We start from the raw sequence: 24,104 nt of genomic DNA on the forward strand, positions 1-24,104 counted from the left end.
TGCACTGCCTCCTCACACCTCCCTACCCAGTCCCACAGGGGACCCACGGAGCCAGGTAAGTGCATCACATTCACCGTCCCTACTCAGGGACGCTCTGCCTTTCAGGGTTGAGCCCCAGCACTCCTACAGAAATACTACAGAAACTGAATAAAGTACACTGGGTAGTATTTTAGTCCTGACTAAATTAAATGCAAAGGATATTAATCCTGATTCCTTAAAATTAAATCTATGTTTTGTTGTTTTGACAACAAAATTAATGACAGACGTGGCTGCTGTTGCTTTAAGAGCTTGTGCACGGATCCTGTGTTCATCATACTGTCACATGCGTTTTATGCTTATTTAAGACATAACCGACTGTGTTTAGAGGATACTCAACAAGACCAAAATTTTGACATAATTTTGTGTGTTTTTGACTGTTAAAGGTATAGCGGAGGATCTTTCCGAATTTTAGATAAGAACCGCCCTCTCCACTTTTTGAAAAAATGCACATGCGCAACACTCTACTTGCTCCCGATAGGGAACGCCTATTAAACGTGTGCGAGGTTCTCCTCGTGCACGCTCTGTTTACAAGTTGCTGTCGGCATCGCTCATACAAGATTACTTTCCAAAAGAAGATTTGCACTTTTTCTCCAAATAGCATGCCAAACTTTACCTGTCAAGTAGAAACTTCGCGACTGAGGCATCAGCGCACGCCATCGTGTGAAACAATCTCCCAAAAACACTCTGATCTTGTTTCTCTCTTCTGAGGCCTTTCTCTTCTTCTCATACAGTTCGTACAAACTTTTTCTCTTGCGACCCTCAGACATTTTCAAAGGACCCGGTGAAACGGCGAGCTTCAATGAATGGCTGAGCTCTAGCTCACCACACATAAACACCTGAAAGTGCGCATGCGCAGAAAGCGAAAACTAAGGGACGAGCACGTACGACGGCCTTACGTAAACATATCACCAGAATGATTGACACTTAGGTGGACCAATAGTTTACACTACCCACCCGGAAAAAGAAAATCCTCCGCTATACCTTTAAAGCGATGTAATCCGCGGAAAAAAAAATTTGTTACTCGCAAGCTGTTTGTGAGGCGGCTTTACTCTATGTATGTGTGCAGAGTAAAACATCTCTCAGAGAGCGCGCGAGTACTGAATAGTTTAAAATCGCTTGAATGTTTAAACTGGCAAGACTTAAAACGACATCCAAATGGTAAACTGTAGTCACGATGCAATGCTGGCCCGATTGTGCAAGTGAATATTCCGTCAGTGCCCTTGACGCTTGCCTTGTGCAACCCATGAGAGAGAGAAGACGCAGCACCGCTGAATCACTCACATTGTTTGTGAAATTGCGTCTCACAGAAAGTTTTAAAATGACTGAATTGATTTTATAATCTGTGGGTGGGTTGCACCAACAATGATTAATATTAAATCTAGATTAAATCAAGGTTTATCTAATAATTCTGTTGCACCGCACTTTAAATCTTGTTTAAAAATAAGCAGCTATACATTTAATCATTTTGATCCTGGATTTAATTCATATTTAAAGGGTCATTTCACCCGTGGAGACATGAATGTGTATTGAAAGTGGGTCATTTATGTAGAAGAAATGTGAAATTATTTTTGAATTTGGAGCTTTCTAGACTGAGAAAAGCCAGAAAATGTATTTTTGGCTTATGTGGATGAAAGACAACAACTCCCAGAATGCACTTGCTTCGCTGCCCTACAAGGCCACTCCCAAGCCACGCCTACCGGTAAGACAGCGCAGTTGAGAACAAAAACATCAAGGCAAGGCTAGGCTACGAGTGAGTCTCCGTGACGAGTTTGCCCAAAATGTCCGGGATTCGGCTTTTGCGTTCTACAGTTGCCATTCATCATGTTTACTGTGGCGAGCAGGACGAGGCTGAGGGGCGCGGGAGAACGGCGCGAGGCCGGTGGCGTGATTACTGACGACCGACACCTGTGAGGCACTGTTCTCGTATCTCGCACGGAGGAGCAGGTATTTTCTTAGCAATGGTAAAACACACATCAACCGATCACGCCACCGGCCTCGCGTCTTTCAACCGATCACGCCACCGGCCTCGCGTCTTTCTCCCGCGGCGCTAGCCTCGTCCTGCTCCCTGTATTACTGTGATTACTGATGAGCGCGCCTGTGAGATGCACCGGTCTCATGGGCTATCTCTCACGGAGGTGCGGATATTTTCTTAGCAATGTTAAAACGCAAATCAACCGATCACTTGTTTAGCATTCATGTAAACATTACATTCAGATTCACCAATCAGGGTGAATTCAGTTAGATTGAAACAAAAGGTGAGCATGTAAACAATGGATGGCGACCGCAGAAAGCAAAAGCTGAATCCCGGACATTTTTGTCGATCTCGACGTCCGGGATATAGAGTATGGTAACCCCTACTACTCAGCTTTCTTCGTCCATGTTTTCTGCAGGTTTCTGCCATTGAAATCAAATGCACTCGCACTGATCTGTGATAGGTCTGTTAGCGCATTAGGTCCAACCCCCTATGGGCGGGTTTGAAAGGGTGGATCTAGTGCCTGTAGTCTTAACAGAAATCCCCCCCTCTTACACTTCCTCCTACAATGACGCAAAATGACGATTTTTGCGTCATTGTAAGAGGAAGTGTAAAGAGGTAAATACAGATTTCTCTCGTCTCGGGGGAAAATGAAAAAATGTTGCATGACCATTCAATAGTATGACTGGGTTTCTAACAATGCAAAGCTTAATGCAAATGGGTGAAGTGTCCCTTTAAGATAGATTAACTTTAATCCTGTTGCACCATAACTTTAAACTCATATTTAAATTTCAATAAGGGATTAACTTTAAACTTGCAGGTGATGAGGTTTAAATAAAATAAAGTGCACCTACAATAAAAATATTTGGCTGTTTGAACAAAGACAGAAACAGTGAGTGTGTTGTTAGGTCTCAGAGAGGTGTTTATTACAAATAAAAATGAAAAATCATGCCAGTTTTTTTTTTTTCTCTAATTTCGATTATTTTGTCATACATTATGCTGCCATATTACTCCATTAATTGATAGGCTACTATAAATATATTTCCCAGCTTATGAATTGACCATTAGCATGAGTTCTTTATCAGTAACGGTCTCTCTACATAACAGTTTATAAAGACAGCTGACATTTTACAAGTTTATTTCCTTTATCGGCAAGAGCTATTTCCATCAGAGAGAGAAAGAGTTTCTGGTGGTCAGTTGAAGAGAATTAAATATTAACATCGTTGCTGTTTAATAACAACAGCGAATCTATCATAGCGGAGAAAATTACTCGTAAATGGAGGTTTTAATAGCAGGTTAAAATTCTAATCTCCGATTTGTAAATCTGTGTTTAAAATTAAGTGGTGCAACACAACTTGATTTAAAATAAAGCCAAGATCAACAAATCCTAGATTAGCTCTAAACTGTGCCTAATTTAATCCTTATTGGTGCAACCCACCCCATGTGGATTAATTTACTAATACTAACCTTCATGCTAAAGTGAATCAATGTTTGCGGGAATTTCCCATATTATAAGTGGGAGACCTTGCAGGAATTATTAAAATTATGTGCAATACCCGCGTCGATATTATATATCGATATAGTTGAACTGTTGTATAAAATCAATGTCACATTTGAAATCTTATGGATATTCGGGAAAACATTAAATTCTTACTCGTAAAATACATGATCAACATTAAAAACAAGAACTCACTCAGGGTATGTTTTTGTATCGAAGAGAGTTTGAATCTTAAATCAATCTCCATGCACAGTCTGTGTCTATATTTGGTCTTCATGCTAGTAAGTGCTAAATTCCCACTTTTAGAAAGGTATATTGTCGAGAACGGCAGTAATTGCGACACAACCAATCATATGCATGCTGCTTGTGTGGATGCAATCAGTTTTGACCGCGAAAGATGAGGTAATTTGATTAGATGTCATGTATTTATGGCATTTTACCTGCTAGAAAGGCATGATCCGTTTTAATGTTATTTTAAGGTGGGGTAGAATTAAATGAATGGCAAAAATCAGTATTTTGTTAGCATACCCCCTCTGTCACCTCATGTACCCCAGGGGATCGTAAAATATGGACGATCCGAAATTTTATGGGACAGGTGGCAACCCTACTGTTAAATGCTCTGGCGAGGAGATAAACATGGCGGACTGTGTACAGCTTACTCAGGGCGGGGTCTATGCTAATAGGGCAGAGTCACAGTCGTGGGCTAAGTATTTGTGATGTCACATATGCAAGAATCTGCAAATGGCTTGTTCTGAGACACTGCTTATGATTTATGGGGATTAAAAAAAGAGAAGTGAGTGGATTTTTACCATTACAGGGTGGTTGTGTACACAAACTGCTGACACACATTTATGTTCAAATGTATAACAGGTATAATACATTTTCTATAGTGTATTAATCAATACATAATTGCATAATATCTTCGGCATGATCAAATGTGAGCTATTTAACAAGATAAAAGGAATAAATTAGGTTATCATATGTAATTTAAATGTCTTTCTTACCATTCAGTGAAAGCAGAGGTGCAGTCCTTTTTTCTTTCCTCTTTCTCTCTGACCTGCTTTAGTTTTTCTTTTCTCTCAGTCTGCTTCTTTTCCTTTATCCTGTCTTTAAGGATACTGTCATGCTCCTCTTTCCACTTCTCAAAAACCTGTTTTTGTAAATTAGATTGTGATATCTTTATGTGAATAATAGTGCTAAAATTGCATTTAGTAGTATATACTGCTGGGTATCATTTCGCTCTCTCTCTCATTTTTATTTACCTTTATTTAATAAGGTTTCATTTTTAGTCATGAGCTGTGGCAAATGGATTTTTAAAACTACAAATATTCCATAGTCTCCCAATAAATATTATTAAGTCACCAAAGCTGCAAGCATTTATAAAACAATTAGCAAAATTAATATAGTCTCTAAGGTAAGTACAGTACAGTACATCACAAAGCAGGATGTGTCAACTTCCTATTATTTCAGGACAGATACTGCTTTCTCCTAACCCTACACACACCTGAATAACTAATGATAAGAGTAAAGCCTTCAGACCCCGAAACGTCTTGGTTACGTATGGTAACCCTCGTTCCCTGAAGGAGGGAATGGATACATACATTGTGACTGACGAATAGGAATCTCGAGACCTAGAGAGGCCAATATACTTCGAGTGAAACTAAACGAGCCAAAGCACATTGGCGTGCAATCATTTGCATCAGCTGCTCAGCCACGCACCGTGGGTATATAATGAGCAGAAGGTGCGATTGCACTTCAGTTTTTTACTGAGGAGCTGAGCCGATGAGCTGGCTGCCCCGGCGGGTCACAGCAGATGTATGAACGTTAGGGGTGTAACGGTACGTGTATTCGTACCGGACCGTTTCGGTACAGGGCTTTCGGTACGGTGCACGTGTGCACCGAATGACCGAATGCAATATTTTGTGTGCGGAACATAGGTACATTTTCGTGTTTCCACACGAACATATTAAGTGGCGGAAGTCTCCGCGTTCAGCGCAAATCCCGCCCTGCAGCTGATTCTAAAGTTGTCATTGGTCATGTCAATATGTCAATCACTGTACAGATTGCCCTACACCAACACTGATCTCTAAACCTACCCGTCGTCACTGTAACCTAAACCAATGAAATCGACTGCAGGGCGAAAAAATAAATAAATAAATCACACACCGCGCGCTGTACAACAACATACACGGCACACTTTAGCCCAGCCTCTCGCTAGCTAGCGTCATGGCCAATGCAGACAAGCCCATAGACAGTATGGACAAGCCGGAGCTTGAAGAGCCACTCTTTACACTTTGGAAAAGTTATATATATATATATATATTTTTAAATATGAGCAGGCCTACAAGCTGGGATTGGTAATGCTACACTGTAATCATAGTTATTTATTTATATTTTTCATTATATTTTATTATGTGACACCTGTTCCAAGGGCACTCCTGCCGACAGGAATGAGGGGTCTGACCACGGGCTGAAGATCTGGCGGCACGCCAGTGTGATTGACACCCGGTGAGAGCCGTGATGCCACGTCCATCTCGGGACTTGGCCGTGAAACCATTGCTGAAGCGGCCTCATATGGAGCAGCCCGAGCGGAGTTACCGCTACTGCCGCTGCCATATGCCCCAGGAGCCTCTGAAAGAATTTCAGTGGGACCACCATCCTGCCTTTGAATGTGTTCAAGCAGTTCAGCACCGACTGAGCGCGTTCCTCTGTGAGGCGCACTGTCTGTGTGACCGAATCCAACTCCATACCGAGAAAAGACATCCTCTGCACGGGGGAGAGTTCGCTCTTTTCCCAGTTGACCTGAAGGCCCAACTGGCTGAGGTGCCTGAGCACGAGGTCCCTGTGTTCGCATAACTGATCTCAAGAGTGTGCTAGTATGAGCCAGTCGTCGAGATAGTTGAGGATTCGAACGCCCTGTTCTCTCATAGGAACAAGGGCCCTCTCCGTGACTTTCGTGAAGACACAGGGAGACAGGGACAGCCTGAAGGGCAGGACCTTGTACTGATATGCTCAACCCTCGAACGCCAAGTGCAGAAACGGCCTGTGTCGAGGAAGAATCGAGACATGAAAGTACGCGTTCATCAGGTCAATCGCTGCAGGGCAGCGAGGTGGAACGCAGGGACGCGGCTCGGGAGGCTCTCTCTGGGAGGCGGTCCGTAGCGGGGTCTGAGTGTGCTGTCCAACACCTGGTTCCACGGGGCAGGAGGAGGCTTGGTTGCGTTCTCGAACTGCTCGCTGCTGCCCGCTGGCGATAGAAGAGGTGGATGAGAGTGGTGAGGATTCTCTCCTCCCACTGCACTCCAGGCCCTCTTCAGACCCAGGGATAGAGGAACTGCTCTTTTTTTTTTTTTTTTTTTGAATTTGGGTACCACTCTGACTCCAGTGGTGGAACAGAATTTTGACTCAAAAGATTAATTTCCTGGCCCTCCAACGGGAGAGAGCAGCTCCACCCATCTCTGGGTCACCCGTCTCAGGGGTGATTGTTTCACCGATCACTTAACAGCGGCTGAGACAAGCATGTCATCCTCCTGCGGTGGACACAGTAGAGCAGGCTATGTCTGTTTTTTTTTTTTTTTTTTTTTGCAGGGGATGACACTCCTGGCGACGAGTAGACTAAGGGGTGGCCCACGAGGCACTCTGGTGGTACATCGGGGGAAGTGCTTCAGTCTGCTGCTGACTGCGGGGGACTGCTGGGCCACTCCTCAACAGTGTCGCTGAAAAGGCCACCTTGTGAGATGCGAGAATCGAGAAAGCCTACTTTGACGACCTCTCGCACCTCTGCAAGGACAGCCAGGGGCACATCTGGACCACCAAGGTGGACATCGTCTGACCGAGGGCCTGCCGTGTGACTTGATCACGGTCAGTCGACAGTTGCAGCTCAACCCCGGCTCAGTGGAATAAGAGTGCCTTGGCCTCACATGCAGGGCGGAAGTGGCCTGCCAGAGGCACAGCCACCCCACCGTCGAGGGTAGTGAGAGAGGTGAAAACTTTTATAAAGAATTTGGCACTTTTGGTGATCCATATTTTGGCACCAATATAGCTCCATACTGCTAAGTTTTGAATGCACATCCGAGAAAGACCCGGGAAAGCATGGCTGTCAGGTCTGAATCTGATTCAGCATAAGCACACACACTATTACAGTGGGAACTCAGCATCATTCTCATTTCCAGAGCGAAACAGCCCCTCTCTCCAATGCAACAATCGACATCTGCCCTCAGCTGGAGCCCTGAATGAAACGCTAGGTTCCTCCATTTAAAAAAAAAAAAAGCTGAAGTGCAATCGCATCTTCTGCTCATTATATACCTGCGCTGCGTGGCTGAGCAGCTGATGCAAATGACTGCACACCAATGTGCATTGGCTCGTTTAGTTTCACTCGAAGTAGACTGGCCTCTCTAGCGACATTCCTATACAGACAGCCCAGACATCAGAAAAACAAACAAAAAACAGACATGACGGACAGTTCTGAAAGAGGCTAAAATGCTGGATCGTTATGATGTCCTTGACGGGCATGTTGGCAAAGCGATGCTAATTGAAGGGACATTCCAAATGAAAGTGAGCAACTGAATACCTCCACAAAGGTCCCTTTCACAAGACTTTTAGCAAAGGGTTCACAAGGCTGCTGCACAGTCTACTGGCCAGTACAGCAAACCACATTCACACACATAAACTATACAAGAGAAATGTGATGCATTTCATGTATTTGAGCTACAGTGTGAATATTTTTTTAGTGTGACAAAATATAGTTTCTTTTCTCAAACGATTATTATATTCTAACAACTTTGACTGGGTTGAGTAACTGTCAGTCTGGGCACATCAGTGCCACCTTGGACTTTATGTGGACTGGAGTGTATTTTTCTAACATATTTTTCTCTTTCTCGAAATGCTTACTATTAATGTAAAAATAAATTTTTACCATAAAGTATGGCTGTTTGAAAATATAGTTTTGGTGTCTTGCACACCTAATTTGTGCATATTTGTGGATATTTTACAAACAAATGTCTAGAACAAATCCCTTATTTCTTTTTAATACAGTAAACGGTTTACAATATTTCAAATAAACCATTTTTTTTATAATTACCAATGAAAAATACTGACCTGTTTTGCAGTTTCCTTTTTTTCTTGATTTTTATCCATTTCCATTTGTTGTTGATGGATTGACTTCTGTTTTTCTTGGACTATCTTTCTGATGACTTCAGATTTTTTCTCTTTCCAGGCATCATAAGAGGCCTTTGCATCTGCAATTTTAGCAAGCTTTTCCTCGAAGGGAAATTACAATAAATAAATCATAACATGACTGTGGTGACTTAAGAATTCAATTAATTTATTGCAGAAGAAATGTGCATTGAACATTTTCTGGTGCGTCCGAAATCGCATACTGTCTGAGTAGTTACTACATTTGAAGTTGAACTTCATGATGGTTAAAAAAGTAAGTTCTATGAATGTATGTTGTTACTGTCATGTGACCTACGTCGCTTCACTGCCTTTCAATAATCCTCTCCCAAGACCTCGTGGGAAAGTAAAGCCTTCATCGAATGTGCACTTCAGTTTCTCGGCAGATTCTCAGGTTCTTTTGGCGTACTGTTTTTTGCATACTATAGTAGGGAATTATTCGATTTCGGACGCAACGTTGGTTTATGTTAATTACCTCTTGCATTTTCTCCTCTTTCAATTTCTCTTCCTGCTTTTTTGCCCTCCTTGTTATTTTTAAAGTTTCTTCTTTCTTTTTTAGCCATTCCTGTTAAGAAAATGTTTTTCCCAAATTTAAATAAAAACATTTAATAATAAAAAAAAATCATTAGTCAGCCTCTAGCTGTAACTAATTATTATGATCTTTTAGTAAATGATTAGTCTAACCTGGTACACAGCAGCTCTTAGTGAATCTGCTGCTTCTGGAACCTGTTGGATTTCCTGTGTCCTCTGATCCAAAATCTTCAATGTTCCCAGGTATTTAGACTCCACTATATATGAGCTTTTGCACTTTCTGGAACTGGATGACCGGGAGCTTGAAGGTCTAACGTCCAAAAGATATTCTTCTTTGAGTTTTCATTGTTTGGTGCATTTAAGTAACACTCTTTAGCACTCTTTAGGTGCACCAAGTAATTGTTTCTTCATTAAAATATATATAAAAAAATAACATATATGAATAAAGGAAGCAAGGTAGGAAAAAAATAGCATGAGAAAATAATGAACAGAAGTGTTGAGTTGGTGAGACTTCCATGTGGCTTGGTATCAAAAAAAGAATGTTAATGTAAATGATAATATCCATAAATCCATGTAATATCTTCAGTTCCCTATCAGTCAGTCACGTTCAACATTAACGTCAGTGACTGACAAATTGGGATTCTCGCCTGAGAGCCTAATTCACATTCAAGTGGTAACAGTACAAGCCAATGCACATTGGCGAGTGAGATTTGCATCGCAAGCCGCACCCCCGTTTCTGGGTATATAAGGCAGTGTGCAAATACTCACATTAAGCTTTCGCTTCAAAGCCGGGCAGACATTTGTCTTCACTCTGCTCTCAATCATTGTTCAGTGTCTACAGAACAAGAGGGAAGCTGTTTGTGTGTGTTAGTGTGACAGCATGTTCCAGCAGAGGTCACGTTGCTGAGTGAGTGCACAGTCAATTGCAGCGGATGTTCCCCGGGCCCTAAAAGAGTAAACGCAGGTGTGACGTTGCGTCTTTTTAAAGATGTCCTTCCACTCGCATGTTTCTGGATGCGGTCATTTCCTGGCCCCATCTGACAGCCATGATCTCTGCTTCACGTGTCTGGGCTGTAAGCACGCTGAGGTGGCGTTTCTCATGCTGGGCCTTCTCACGGGAGGTCCCAGCATCTGCATTGGAGGGCGGTCTAGAGTCCTCTGGGGATGAAGGTTCAGCTGCGTTGCCCCCTTCAGGGAGAGTAGCGTTGTTGGAGTCCGACCCGAAGCTGATTGCCAAGCTTTCCCGGGCCGGCGCAAACATTGGGCTTGAGCGGAACCCTCCCCCTGGACGATTGGTTCCTCGGGGTTGGGCATGCTGAACAGCAGCATCCATTTTATTTAGCCAAGGCTTACAGTGCCGCTGGACAGGCCGCCTCTGCCCTGCACGCCATGGCCCTCCTGCAAGTATCCCAGGCCAAGGCACTAAAAGAGCTTCACAAGGGTAGTTCTGACCCAGGGTTGATGCAGGAGCTGCCCTACGGGCGACAAAAGTCCCTAAGCAGTCCCTTAGGCAGACGATGTCCATGCTAGTGGTCAAGGAACGCCATCTCTGGCTGAACCTGGTAGAGATGAAGGAAGTCGACAAGGTTCGCTTTCTCGACTCCCACATCTCCCAGGCCGGCCTCTTCGGCAACGCTGTTGAGAAACAGGGCACCTAGTACAAAGTTCAACAGCGTCCAGTTTACTTAAGTGGTAGACAAGGATGCTCCTGTCCTGCGTGCAGAAATCGCAATCCTATTGGCGAAGGACGCGATAGAGCCCGTCCCTCCAGCCGACATGAAGTCAGGATTTTACAGCCCATACTTCATTGTGACCAAGAAAGGCAGTGGGTTATGACCGATTTTGGATCTGCGCGTCTTAAACCAGGCCCTTCACAAACTACCGTTCAAGATGCTGAGGCAGAACGCAATGCAGTCGCAGCCAAGATCGGTTTGCATCCTGCAAGAACGTGTAATTTCATGTCTCGATCCTACCTCGACACAGACTGTTTCTGCGCTTTGCGTTCGAGGGATGGGCATACTCCAGAACAAGGTCCTCCCCTTCGGTCTGTCCTTGTCACCCTGCATCTTTACGAAGATAGCTGAGGCTTCCCCTAGTACAAATATCCAGGCATGTTGTTGTCTCAACCGATTCATCCAGCACGAACTGGGGTGCTGTATGCGACGGGTAAGCAGCCTCGGGCTCCTGGACAGGACCGCACCTGCAGTGGCATATCAATTGCCACGAGTTGCTAGCAGTACACCTTGCCCTGCGCCGGTTTCCGCCATCGCTGCGGGGCAAGTATGTGCTGGTCCGGACAGACAACACTTCCGTACTGGCCTACCCGAACCTGGTTCCCAGAACTCATGCTCCTCTCAACAGCCCCTCCCTGGCAGATTCCCCTGAGGAAGGACCTGTTTTCTATGGGACGGGGCACCATCTGGCACCAGAGTCCAAACCTCTGGAATCTCCATGTGTGGTCTCTGGACTAGGACTGGGTATCGAGTTCTATACTTTTTAGGCACCGACCGAATTGCCTCATACCATCGAGTACCAAAAAATTTCTTGTCGTTCGGCACCAAAATTCGCTCTGATTGGTTTTAGGTCTATCCAATTGCGCCTAAAGGCATTTGAGCGACGTCCATTGGTGACGCCCCTTTGGAAATGAGACTGTTACGACTGAGAAGGGTCTGTGCCCGGTTGCATAAAGCACCTTAAGTGTAATTTTTCCTTAAGTTCGCCCTTATGTTTCCCTTAAACCTGTGTTACTTAAGGGTTTCTTTAAGTGAAACGTCATAAACACTTAGAATTTCCCTTAAATGCTGTTTTTTCACTTAAGTAATCCCTTTAAAAGCGCTAAGTGTTGCATAAAACCGGTCAAGGCAGGGTTCACCAATCTCGGTCCTGGAGGGCCGCTGGCCTGCAGAGTTTAGCTCCAACCCCAATTAAACACACCTTAACCAGCTAATCAAGGTCTCACTAGGCATACTAGAAACTTTCAAACAGGTGTGAAACAGGTGTGTTGGAGCTGGTTGGAGCTAAACTCTGCAGGACAGCGGCCCTCCAGGACCGAGATTGGTGAACCCTGACTTAAGGTTTGGAAATCGTAACCTTAAGAGTAACGCGGACAAAAATAAGACGACATGGCTGAATTTATGGAACCAGCTGAAGATCATTATGTGCCAAGAAGAATTTTTAGGTATAAGGAGAACCCTTTGGACCATCTTAGCGATTAAAAATTATTGCAAGAATACCGATATGATTGACGCGCAATATTTGACATCGCTAACAAACTAGACGGCGACCTTGACCATGTCACACATCGCAACCACTCTTTACCTGCGGTGTTACAACTGCTTATAGCACTGCGTTTTTTGCAACTGGGAGTTTTCAGACGGTAGTGGGAGATTTTTTCCACGTGCATAAATCATATGTCAGCAGAGTGGTTCACAGGGTTCCCACACCTTGGTTGACTTCAAATTCAAGGACCTTTCAAGGACTTTCCAGGTCCAATACCCTCAAATTCAAGGACTTAATGTGGGGACACATTTGTTGTGTCCAACAACAAACGATGAGGTACCATCATAGTTTCATGCGCACATGAACTTCATGGTAACTTACAACACAAAGTACCTCATGCGGGAAACACTTAACATAACTCAGGGTTTTTCCTGGCTCAAAATGAGGTGGATGTGGAAAAATCCTAATAATGTATTCTAATAAGATAATAAAATGTGTATTTTTTGTAGATCATCATAAAGCCTAATGTGTTTCCCACATTGTTTTTGTGGGTAGAGCTTGGTACCTCTAGGGGGGTCTGGGGGCATGCCCCCCAGGAAGAAAATTTTGTACATTTTAAAGATAAATTCATTAATCTGGTGCACTTTGAGTCACCCGAATCCACTGTTAAAAATAAATAATCCACCCGCAAACCGCCTATATTCTTTGATTTAGATATCTGCATCTGATCATCACATTACAATTATTCAAATTCTCAGTGTTAAGCATGATAATATGGTAACATATCACACTGACGTAGGCTGATTTAAAATGAACATTTATTTAAAATAAAAGTTATTTTTTTGGCAAAATTATAATTCCTTAACAGCCTAAACAGAGGCTTTACTCCCTTCAAACTTAAATTGTTTAATTTCATTGTTGTTTCAATCTTCCATTACATTACTCTTTAAATACACTATTTTTTTTGTACCTTTTATAAAGGGCATTTTCCCCCTAATTTTATTAAATGTATGCTCCATCTTTCATTTCAAATTCTTAAATTTGATCAATATATTCAATTAAAATAATAAGACACTAGGCTGTTACCAATCAAATTAAATAATTTACATTGAAAACATTATAACTGTATTAAATGAGATTATTTTAAATATTTTTGAATATACAAATAAGGAATGTTGAAAAGAATGATACTTTATGAAACTAAACCGCCAGTAGGAGGCGGCAGGCGACCGTCTTAATGAGCGAGTCATTGAGTCATTCATTCAAACGATTCGTTCAAACGGCTGATTTATTCAGAATGAGGCAGTTTATTAATGGGTAATTGAATCTTTGACTCAACCGATTCTTTCAAAACGCTGAATCATTCAGTAATGCTGCTGCAACAAGTGTTGCTGTGAGATACGCGATGGTTCTGCTGTGATATTTGTTTGGGACTATTTTCGCTGCTGAAACAGAACAAAAACAGTCATTGCGTCTAAAATGTAAGTGACTTAATTTTAACTATTTGTTTATTGAACTGTTATGAAATCAGTCTCGGTTTCAATCTTGATGACATTCAGGCAAACAGCTCTCTGGTCGCGTGTAGCCTAGGCTATATATTGTTTCTGAACTATAATATGTTATAAATAACCGCGCGAGCCTCAACAGCGCAACATTGTTACCGTCAGTACATTAGGCCTATATTATTATCAACTATAGGCTATCAATCACCACTTACTTTAAATTAAATAAAACAGAATCATCCTCACGTTTTCGGTGATTCCCTAGTTATTTTTTATTGTCGAGAGCCGGAGGCGGCACAAAATTTTACGGAGACGGCCGCCTCATAATTCTCTATGCAGGAAAAACCCTGGTAACGTAACGCGTAAATGCGCTTAACTAGTGTAAATCAAGCAAGCTAGTATGCAAAGGCCATGACGTGTTGGCAAAATAACACATTAGGAGACTGGAGTGAATATGGAATTATTTCCAGAAAACTTATTGCACAAAATAAATTCAAGCACTTTCAAGCACCTGTCTCGATGTATGTTTATTTTCAAAAACTTTCCAGGGCCTTGAAAACATTTTTTCAGATTCACAAACTTTCAAGGATTTCAAGGACCCGTGGGAACCCTGGGTTCACCGGGTTGCGGGGGCTCTTTTCCGTCATTTAAACGCAACGGTCAAGTTCCCGCAGTTACACTGGGATTTAGTTTGCTTTTCAAATTTGTTTTTCTTTTACCATATTCGGCAAGAAGAATGCATTTCTCCTCCTCTGTCCAATTAGGCTTTCTTTTTTTGTTTTCTTTATCCATTCCGATATCCTAGCCTACTTTATTTAATGAAACTGCGAAATTGCTAGTGTTAGTGTTTTGCGTATCTATGGCAACAACAGACTTTTATAACGTGAATCCAGGATCGCTGTCGTGAAACACTTAAATGTTTCCCTTACCTAAGAGAACCATTTAAGAGATTATATGCAACACCCTTAAGTTTTTCTCTTAGGTAAGGGGAAATTGCCCCTTAAGTATCATACTTAAGGGAAAAACTTAAGGTGCTTTGTGAAACCGGGCACGGGTGTCAACCAGGCTAAAATTTCCCCCTACTCTTATGAAAAAAGTAGGGAAACCCCGTCCTCAACTGGTAACAATCTGCACTAGATCCCGCCCTGACTGAAGCAGCAGTCCGACATTATAATCGTAAATTAAACCCTACCTGCTTTATCTCCATGCAGCATATATTTCTGGCTCTGTGGGCATCCTAATACAGTTCACACAAAAGCACCTATACAACAGTTTATAGATTAACGTGACGGTACAGGCCAGTCGATGAGATGAATCAACGTAACTCCACAACAACTAACTTACATAAATGTATCCACTAACCATTCAGAAACGTCCATATAACAGTTGCAGCCTCTTCCTGAGTCTCTCCATCTGAGTCTAACTCCGGTTCAAACACGTAAGGCTGCACTCCGCTACTGGGTATTATTGACATTTTACCTGAGAGAAATTCGGCTGTTATGTTGTTCCCATAGTATCCGAAGCTCGTGTAAAGGATCGGCCTCTTTTGAATGGGGGCGGAGCAGTAGCTCATTTGCATTAAATGTTTTTTTGAGCTGAAACTTCACATACACATTATGAGAACATCAGAGATTTATATTACATCATGTGAAAATGGGCATAATAGGTCACCTTTAAGTGGCCTACCTCCAGTGGTAGTTGACACTATCACATTACCTAGAGCCCCCTCTACGAGGAGCGGTAACGCTTTGAAGTGGAACCTCTTTGTTGATTCCCGCAGGGAAGACCCCCGTAGATGGCCTGTCAATGTTGTGCTTTCTTTCCTGCAAGACAGGGTGGAGCGAAGGCTGTCTCCCTCCACCCTGAAAGTGTTTGTTGCCGCTATTGCCGCACACCACGATGCAGTAGACGGTAAGTCCCTCGGGAAACACGAATTCATCATCATGTTCCTGAGAGGCGCCAGGAGGTTGAATCCATGCCTCATCCCCACTAGGGACCTCTCCTTGGTCCTGATGGCCTTAAAGAGGGCACCGTTTGAGCCCTTGCAGACAGTAGAGATTATAATCCTGTCTCTTAAGACAGCACTCCTGACTGCACTCACATCCATTAAGAGGTTGGGGGACCTGCATTCATTTTCTGTTGACGAAGTGTGCATGGAATTCGGGCCAGACACGTGACCACAGTTCCCACCTCTCCTTTCAGGGACCAGGTAGTAAACTTGCAAGCGCTCCCCCCGGAGGAGGTAGACCGAGCCCTCGCGTTGCTGTGTCCTGTTCGTGCCTTGCGTTTGTACGTGGACAGCACACAGCTCTCAGGTGAGATCCCAATTCGTCAGTCACTGACGTTAACGCCTCCGTTGCCTCCTTACGGAAACGGGGGATACATTAGTAACCTAGATGCTGTTTTTCGAAGATGAACGACGGACGTAAGGGTTTGGAATGACGAGGCTGAGTAAAGGCTGAAAGAAACTTTTTTTTCTTTTGTGAACTATCCCTTTAAGTGTCCAGTTAAATGGATCTCCAGATGATGTTTGAACATCAATGGAAAATGAATGTACACTTTTTATAAACTTAGCTTCCTTATTTCAGAAGTTCACCACATGCACATCACTGCCTGTGTCAGCATTAAGCATTAAACAAATTCACTAACCTGTCGGTGGATTTTCTAGACATGTGGCTTTGTGTGGTTGACGTGTAGTCAAGGTCATCCTGGGAACTCTCCTGATTGGAAAAGTGTGAAGAAAGATTTAATTAAGAATTACATTAGCATTTAAATGTTGACAAGGCAGTTAATTGACCTTAATTTGTAGGGCACTGCATCCTTTAGTAACAAAGAAAATAAAAGCTGTTTCTTATTACACTGCTGATAGAGATGCAGTTTCCGGAAAGCCATCTTTTAGAATAATCGCTAAGAACAAGATCTTTTCACTCTTAATCAGACTTACATGCTTTTCTTCAAATGATGTTGAGTGATTTCTCTCTTTGCATTCTTCCGAGGCAACTAGAATGAAAATTATGGAAAAAATGTATTTGAAATTATTAATAAAATACTTAACTATAATTTACTTTAAAATATTAGATGTTAGGTCACAGATTAACAATACCAAAATGTAATCTCTTTACAATAGTAAAAGTCTGAACATTAAAATAGTCTAAATTCATTCCCACATACCACTGTCTGCAGTGGCTGGAGCCTCAGACACTTGCTCTGCTGTTGAACAAGATTGTGTAATGGACTTTTCTGACATGGCCTGGTGTTCACCTGGACCCTGCAGTAAAAAATAGGGTTAACCCACCTATTGCATTCAGGTACTTTTTTTTTTTTTTTTTTTTTTAGTATGAAGATGATAAAAAAAAAAAAAAAAAAAAAAATAGGTGTGGTTAAGACTGTCATAATACACATAATTTATTTTAAAAGTTTTTTTAACAAAAAAAATTAAGAGATAACCATTTAAACTAAATTGTTACAACTTTTGTGTTGAGTATGTTTAGACACAAAATTGAACAGTGGCTTTACACATGAAATTATGCTGTTTTTTTATTTAATTTATTTTATTTTTAACATATAGCCTATATTATTTAGATTTGTCTCAAATTACTTTTGTAAAATACATTTAATCTCTTTCTTACACTGACACACACTGGGACTATATTTTGTTTAGAAACATGCTTGCGCATGCACACACAATAATTCTTAAATTATAATAAAATGACAAACAAATTACGGTAATGTTTTAATGTAATAGTAGAGCAAAAGTTCATAGACCAATTAGTCTAAATTTAAAAAAGGAAAGGTTTGGACATGGTAACATTTAAAACCTTAAAACTTTTGTGCATTCATTCATTAATGAGAAGTTACTGATTAGATATACAATATGGTTTTAGTTGAAAAACATTAAGCTATGACTGTTCTATAAGCTTATACACCCTGGAATGCAAAAGGAGTATAAAGGTTTTTTTTAATGCATTAGGATGGTTAAAAACAAGGATATGTTAAAACATTTGCTTGAATCTGGATTTAGACCTGATCAGCTTGTTTCTGTTGTGAAATATTAACTACCGCTAACCAGTGGCAGCTCGTCAGGGGAGGCAAGTCAGGCACAGCCAACCCAAAATTGAGGTGAAAATGGGAGAAAAACGATTTAATGTTAATAAAATTCCCAATATTATGTCTCAGAATGTGTATTTCTTGTTTGTAATTTCCCCACTGTAAATGTAACCATTGCGCGCCTCTTCCCCGTATGAGCCTAATCTGCGAAATGCAAGTCTGAGGGGATAGAGAAAGGGAGGGGGAGGCAAATCCATAGCCGGAGACTTGTGCCTCCGTTGGTAAAAAAAAGCCAATCACCATGGAGTATTTCACTTTCAGCGATTAGGAGTGTTGAGAAAAGTAACATGGCAGAGGAGGCATGCCTCCCTTGGTATATCAACCAATCATCGACAAGACATAAACTGCGTGATATTAGTTTGAACTGCTACCGCTGATGTAACTATGGAGAGTAGAGATACTGAATATTTGATTGCAAACAAATTTACTAAACTACCATTCAAACAACAGCTACAAATTAAAAATGAAGGAAAGACCCCATGCCTAAATTGGATATAGGCTAAAGCAATCAGCTTCACTAAAAGGCAGAACGTGCTCTTATAACACAGACATTTAAAAGGACAGAAAGATGGATTTTTGCTTCAAGTGATAGGCTAGGACTAGGTGGGTGAACTTGTGTTTATATTGTCTTGATGTACGTGTTGTTTTCAATAAATATTCTGTCTATCAGTGACCACGAAATCGATTTTAAAGCAGTTTTAAAAAAATTGGTGTACCCCCTCTATTGGCCACTGCCGCTAACAGTCAACATATGACTCCACTAAATTCATTACTGTAATTGAAAAATGTAATACCTTTTTTAAGGGTTTTAGCATTTACAGCCGAGCGTTTAAATTGGTTTCTGCTATTTCACATTTTCTCTTTCTATCATTTACACATTTTCACCTGAACACTTTCAGTGGTAGAGGTTTGACTCTTCTCAGAAGAGGATCTGTTGGAGAAGGGTATAGACATAGAGGATGTGGCTGTTCTGCTGAAGCCAGGAGTTTCTGCTTGTGTTTCCTCTTCTAACTGACCAGTGTCACACACATTTGCTGTCCTCTGTCTGGGCTTGGGCCTGGCTGACATGTCTTGAGCAACGTAACCTTTAATTAAAGAACGTGTATTTATTAGTTAGTTTCTAACATTTCTTGAGATGATTTTACAGACAAAAATCTGTCTAGCTCAGAAAACCTTTCAGAAGTACACTATTGGTCAAAGGTTTGGAATAATTAAGATTTTTAATGTTTTTGAATGTTTATGCTCACAAAGGATGCATTTATATGATGACAATACAAAAACAGTAATATTGTGAAATATCATTACAATTTAAAATAACTGTTTTCTATTTTAATATATTTTAAAATGGATTTTAGCCCTGTGATGGCAAAGCTGAATTTTCAGAATCATTAGCTACTCCAGTCTTCAGTGTCACGTGATCCTTCAGAAATTGTTCTAATATGCTGATTTGGTGCTCAAGAAACATTTCTTATTACTACGGTGAAAATAAATTAATACTTTTATTCAGCAAGGATGCATTAAATTGTTTAAAAGTGACAGTAAAGACTTTTATAATGTTACAAAAGATTTCTATTTCAAATAAGTGCTATTATTTTGAGCTTTCTATTCATCAAAAAGTAATAAGAACCATTATTAATAATTGAGCACCAAAACAGCATTATAATAAACAGTAATAATAATTGGTCTTACAAAATACCACAGATCTTAAACAGCAGCACACATGCAAAGACTGTAGCCCTGACCTGTAGAGAGTTTTGGTTTAACACTTCTCTCCCTGGGTTGAGGAACGGGTAGATCACCATCTTCACCAATCCTTTGTTTGGCCTCATCTTTTTCTGAAGGCAATGGTACTGGACTGTCCCACTGGTAGCCTTCTGATGTAAGGGGGGTGGAAGATTCCCATAGGCTATTCTCAGAGTTTAGTGGCAGTGGAGATTCTGACAGGCTCTTCCTCACCACAGATTCAGTTTGGTTCCTCAACGACATTACTGATTTTGACTGTTCACCCTTTTGGAGTAAAGTGAATTCTGGTTGAAACTTGTCAGATAGAGAGGAAAAAAGGGAATCTGACTGTTGATTTTTCTCTGGAGTGTAAGAATCACTTGGACTTTGAGAAGTAGTCCTGGACTGGGTGGAATGGAAAGAACTAATCGGGCCATCTGCACTTCCCATGGAGTTTAGCTGTTCAAAATGCACAGGTGAGCTGGTTCTTTTGGTTTTCATGAAAGACACTTTTTTGGGTTTGACATTTTCTTCTTCATCATCTGAAAGCTTGAAATCATTGATTTTGCCTTTTGTCTTCCCAGCTTTAAATCTCTCCTTTTTCTGTTTTTGTCTTTTAAGAAGTTTGCTCATTATGTCTTCTGAAACAATTGAAGTATTTCAATACAAGGGAAAGAACAACATTAAACTGAAACTGAATTACTGTTTATATGGGATAAACAAACTGATTCTATGTAAGGTTTAGCCTATTGTTCTGAGTAGGCTATACCATGAACTTGAGCCATGCTTTGAAGATGATTTAGATAAGCATGCCATTCTGTACCTACCATCATGATCACCACCATCATCATTTTTACCATCTTCTTCATCATTATTATCATCTTCAAAGTCATCAGAGTAACTATGCTTGTTGGCTTTAGCAGACACAGCTTTCTTTAGCTCATCCTGAAATTCAACAACATGCACGTGTCATAGACATACTGACTTACATTAATTAGAGCATAATACGGTTACGAACGTTCAATTCGAAACTAGGCAGCTCACTAGGCTTTCAGACAAAGGCTGATGTGTCTGACAATCTAAAATAAAGATTTAACTTAAGAGCACAATAATTATTAGACGCTAATACCTGAAAAGTTGTTCTTCTGGATGTTTTAGGGCTTTTCGTGTAAGCAAGCGTTGTGGAAAAAGGCTCGTCATTCATCTTATCGAACGGACTGTTTAAATGCAATCATTTGTTAAATAACAAGCAAATTATCGTTTTAGATATAGCATTTAACAATCATCAACCGTTCAAACAATTAAACCCTACCGTAGCTTTAAAACAAATGTGAGGTAGCAAGCGTTGCTCAACTCATCATGGACGCCATTTGTTTACCCGAGTTACCAAGCAACTACCGGATGAGAATGTACGTAACCTACTACGACGAAGGCTAACATTTAAACGAGGGCGTGGTGACGTTGCTCTGTGAGCTTCCTGTAGCATATAATGTGGCAAACGCTTTTTACATTGAATGCCCTAAATTTTACCAGTTCATCCAATTTGAATTAATTTGCAAAGGCTTTTGGATTTTAAAACCTATGGAATCCCATTTACGGCACATAAGAAAAAAAAAAAATCATGCTTTTGTAAATCATAAAAAGTCAAAATTAAAACTTAAAAATTCAACAAAAAAACATAATGTCACAAAAAGTTGAAATTATTACATACTAAATCGAAATTATGACATAGAAGTCGAAACTATGACATCATTTTGACTTTTTAATCTCGTAATTTTGACTTAAACCGGGCTCAGACTACAGGAGTTTTTAAATCTTAACTGATTGTGAAATGGTTGCAATGCCAGGGACACACTTAAAGGGATAGTTCACCCAAAAATTAAAATTAGCCTATGATTTACTCACCCTGAAACCATCCTAGGTGTTTATGACATTCTTCTTTCAGATGAATACAATCGGAGATATATATAAAAAAATGTCCTGGCTCTTCCAAGTGTACCCTTGTTGTTCATTGGCCAGTGTCATGCGAAAACGTTGAACCTATCAGTAGTCTGATGTCGTAAAATGGGTGGACTTTTGTCGCTTGGGATGCGTTGTTATCATGGTTGTTATCTGTACCGCCCCTTTACAGAAGTTCATTTATGAATGGGATAGATTTGGAGTGCCGTCCCGGCTGCCCTGGGATTTGAGTTCATTGACGAGCAACCGGTGGCATGTTGAGGTCAGCAATCACGCATAGTGCTGCGCTGAGAACATTTCCTGGTTAAGTACACAATCAAGGGTTTCATCACCGTATTATGGGACGGGATGCGCGTCTATCAATCTAACGCACTGCTGCCTTGCCTGGGCTTATTCCGGTCGACTTTTGTTAGAGAGTAGACTTTTTGTGTGTTTACAACTTTTGGCCCAGAGAATTGCTCGCCGAGGAGTGAGAGCAAAAGTGAGAAGCGTGGCTGTTCTCGGGCCGGCTCGCTCGTCAGGTGTGCGGGTTGATTGTGGCCCTGTCTGTCTTTTTGCTTTATTTCGTGCTTGTTTTCGTGTGCACAGGATGTGATGTCATTTATTTTGTAGGTTTCAAATTTAATTTGAGTTACAAAGTATGATTAATTTGAATATTGGTTTTATGTATTTTTCCTTTGTTTTGTGACTGTTGATTTTCATTTGGGCTGGTTAGTACCAGCCAATTATAGTGTTTATTGTTTTGTCCTTTTCTCCTCTGTATTTGGAGGGGTGGGGAAGGTGTATAGGGGAGTGGTTTAGCTGCTGTTTAATGGTGTCCACATTTAGTGCAGTGCTTCTTTGGCTTGACCTTACCAGAGTGGGTGTGTGTGGGTATTAAGTGTGGTGTGTGAATTGAGGGCCACAGCAGGCCATCTCCCTCCCCTTAAGCTTTCTTTTGTGTCTGTTGTTTTGTATTTATCATTTTTTTATCTTGTAGTTTTGTAAAGTGGTGTTTTTTGTTTTTTTGTTTGTTTCTTTTCGACATGTGAATATTGTGCCCTTGAAATGTTAATGTATTGATTGTTTTAAATTGTTTATATATTAATAAAGTTGCCTCCTTTTTTTCTACTCCCTGGCCTAGTTCTCACTGCTCACCTATTTCTGGTAACGAACCTGTGCGCCCCCTGTTTTGGGGCTGATAGTTCCCGGTATATACCGGGTGGCGTAGTCGAACGTTAGTTTAATTGTTGGTGCTTTCTTATCATTCCCTCCGGTACCTGACCCCCGCTACACAAGCTTTATAGCCTAAATGGAGTGAATGGGTGTCTGTCTTTGGAAGTCCATCAAAGCACATCTATTCATGATTAAAGTGCTCCATGCGTCTCCAGCGCTTAAAAAGAGATGGTTACTCTTTTGGCGTAAATCGATGCGTTCTGCCGGAAGCTAGTTATTTTTGTCAATAAAGTTTTAAATATGAATATTTTTCTTACACGAAAGCATCGCTTCACTTCAGAAGGCCTTTATTAACCCCCGGAGACACGTGGAGCACTTTAATCATGAACAGATGCGCTTTGATGGACTTCCAAAGACAGAGACCCATTCACCCCATTTATAAAGCTTGGAAGAGCCAGGACATTTTTTAATATAACTCCGAATGTATTCGTCTGAAAGAAGAATGTCATAAACACCTAGGATGACTTCAGGGTGAGTAAATCATGGGCTAATTTTCATTTTTGGGTGAATTATCCCTTTAAGCCGGGGACACACTAACGACTTTAAGGCCGATTATGAATGTAATTTGATACTTACTGACCATGCCCAAATGCGCTGATCGAGTCGTGTTCAGTCGGTGTTTTAAATCTGCTGCAGTCGATGGAAACAGTCTGTAAGTGTGTTCAGTTCAGTCTTAGAATGTTTCAGCTAGTCATTAATTGTGTCCCCGGCATTAACGACTAGCTGAAACATTAATAAAAAAAATAGGCCTAGGCATAATAAGAATATTTTACACTGATTATCCTGTTATTCAACCTGCTTTCTTGAGCATCAGTAAATGTTTGCACCTTTTGTAATAGTTGTCCCTTTGTAATGGCAGGACCAATTGCTAAATATATATATATAAATATAATACCATATATTCCCACCAGGGGGAGGTAGACATTGCAAAATGTTCCTGTCCTGGGAAAAGAGATCTGCAATTAAGTGAGCTCCATGATCAAGGTCATGGTCAAAGGAAAATATACTCTATAGAGGACAAAAGTGCTCTTATGCTCTCAAGTTGTAATTGTATTGTAACGTTTCTGTGTTTATTTAATCATTTAAAAAAAGTTATTGCCATAATGAAAAAGCATTTTGAGAAAATTGCCTTTTCTCGCAATTGTTAATGTCAGTCATATTAATAAAC

General features: G+C 41.0%; 1 protein-coding gene across 4 annotated transcripts in view; it reads right to left on the minus strand.

Moving 5' to 3' along the window:
* map9 (microtubule-associated protein 9) overlaps positions 1-21,165 on the minus strand; it is a 52,402-nt gene extending 31,237 nt beyond the window's left edge. The window contains exons 1-12 of one of the 4 annotated variants that reach the window (XM_081360845.1): positions 21,075-21,136; positions 20,892-20,979; positions 20,590-20,707; positions 19,783-20,403; positions 18,926-19,125; positions 17,105-17,201; positions 16,878-16,933; positions 16,583-16,653; positions 9,366-9,522; positions 9,157-9,246; positions 8,607-8,762; positions 4,514-4,659 (exon numbers count right to left, since the gene is read on the minus strand). In XM_081360845.1, coding sequence (XP_081216971.1) covers positions 4,514-4,659; positions 8,607-8,762; positions 9,157-9,246; positions 9,366-9,522; positions 16,583-16,653; positions 16,878-16,933; positions 17,105-17,201; positions 18,926-19,125; positions 19,783-20,403; positions 20,590-20,707; positions 20,892-20,966 — 1,787 coding nt within the window. In that variant the 5' untranslated portion in view covers positions 20,967-20,979; positions 21,075-21,136. Of the gene's footprint in view, positions 1-4,513; positions 4,660-8,606; positions 8,769-9,156; positions 9,247-9,365; positions 9,523-16,582; positions 16,654-16,877; positions 16,934-17,104; positions 17,202-18,925; positions 19,126-19,782; positions 20,404-20,589; positions 20,708-20,891; positions 20,980-21,074 lie in introns of all 4 variants that reach the window. The other 3 variants (XM_081360846.1, XM_081360844.1, XM_081360843.1) reach the window with 3 other exon arrangements.
* Between the last annotated feature and the right edge of the window lie 2,939 nt (positions 21,166-24,104).

This window comes from Scardinius erythrophthalmus (assembly GCF_964197995.2).
Source record: "Scardinius erythrophthalmus genome assembly, chromosome: 3".
Taxonomy (NCBI): domain Eukaryota; kingdom Metazoa; phylum Chordata; class Actinopteri; order Cypriniformes; family Leuciscidae; genus Scardinius; species Scardinius erythrophthalmus.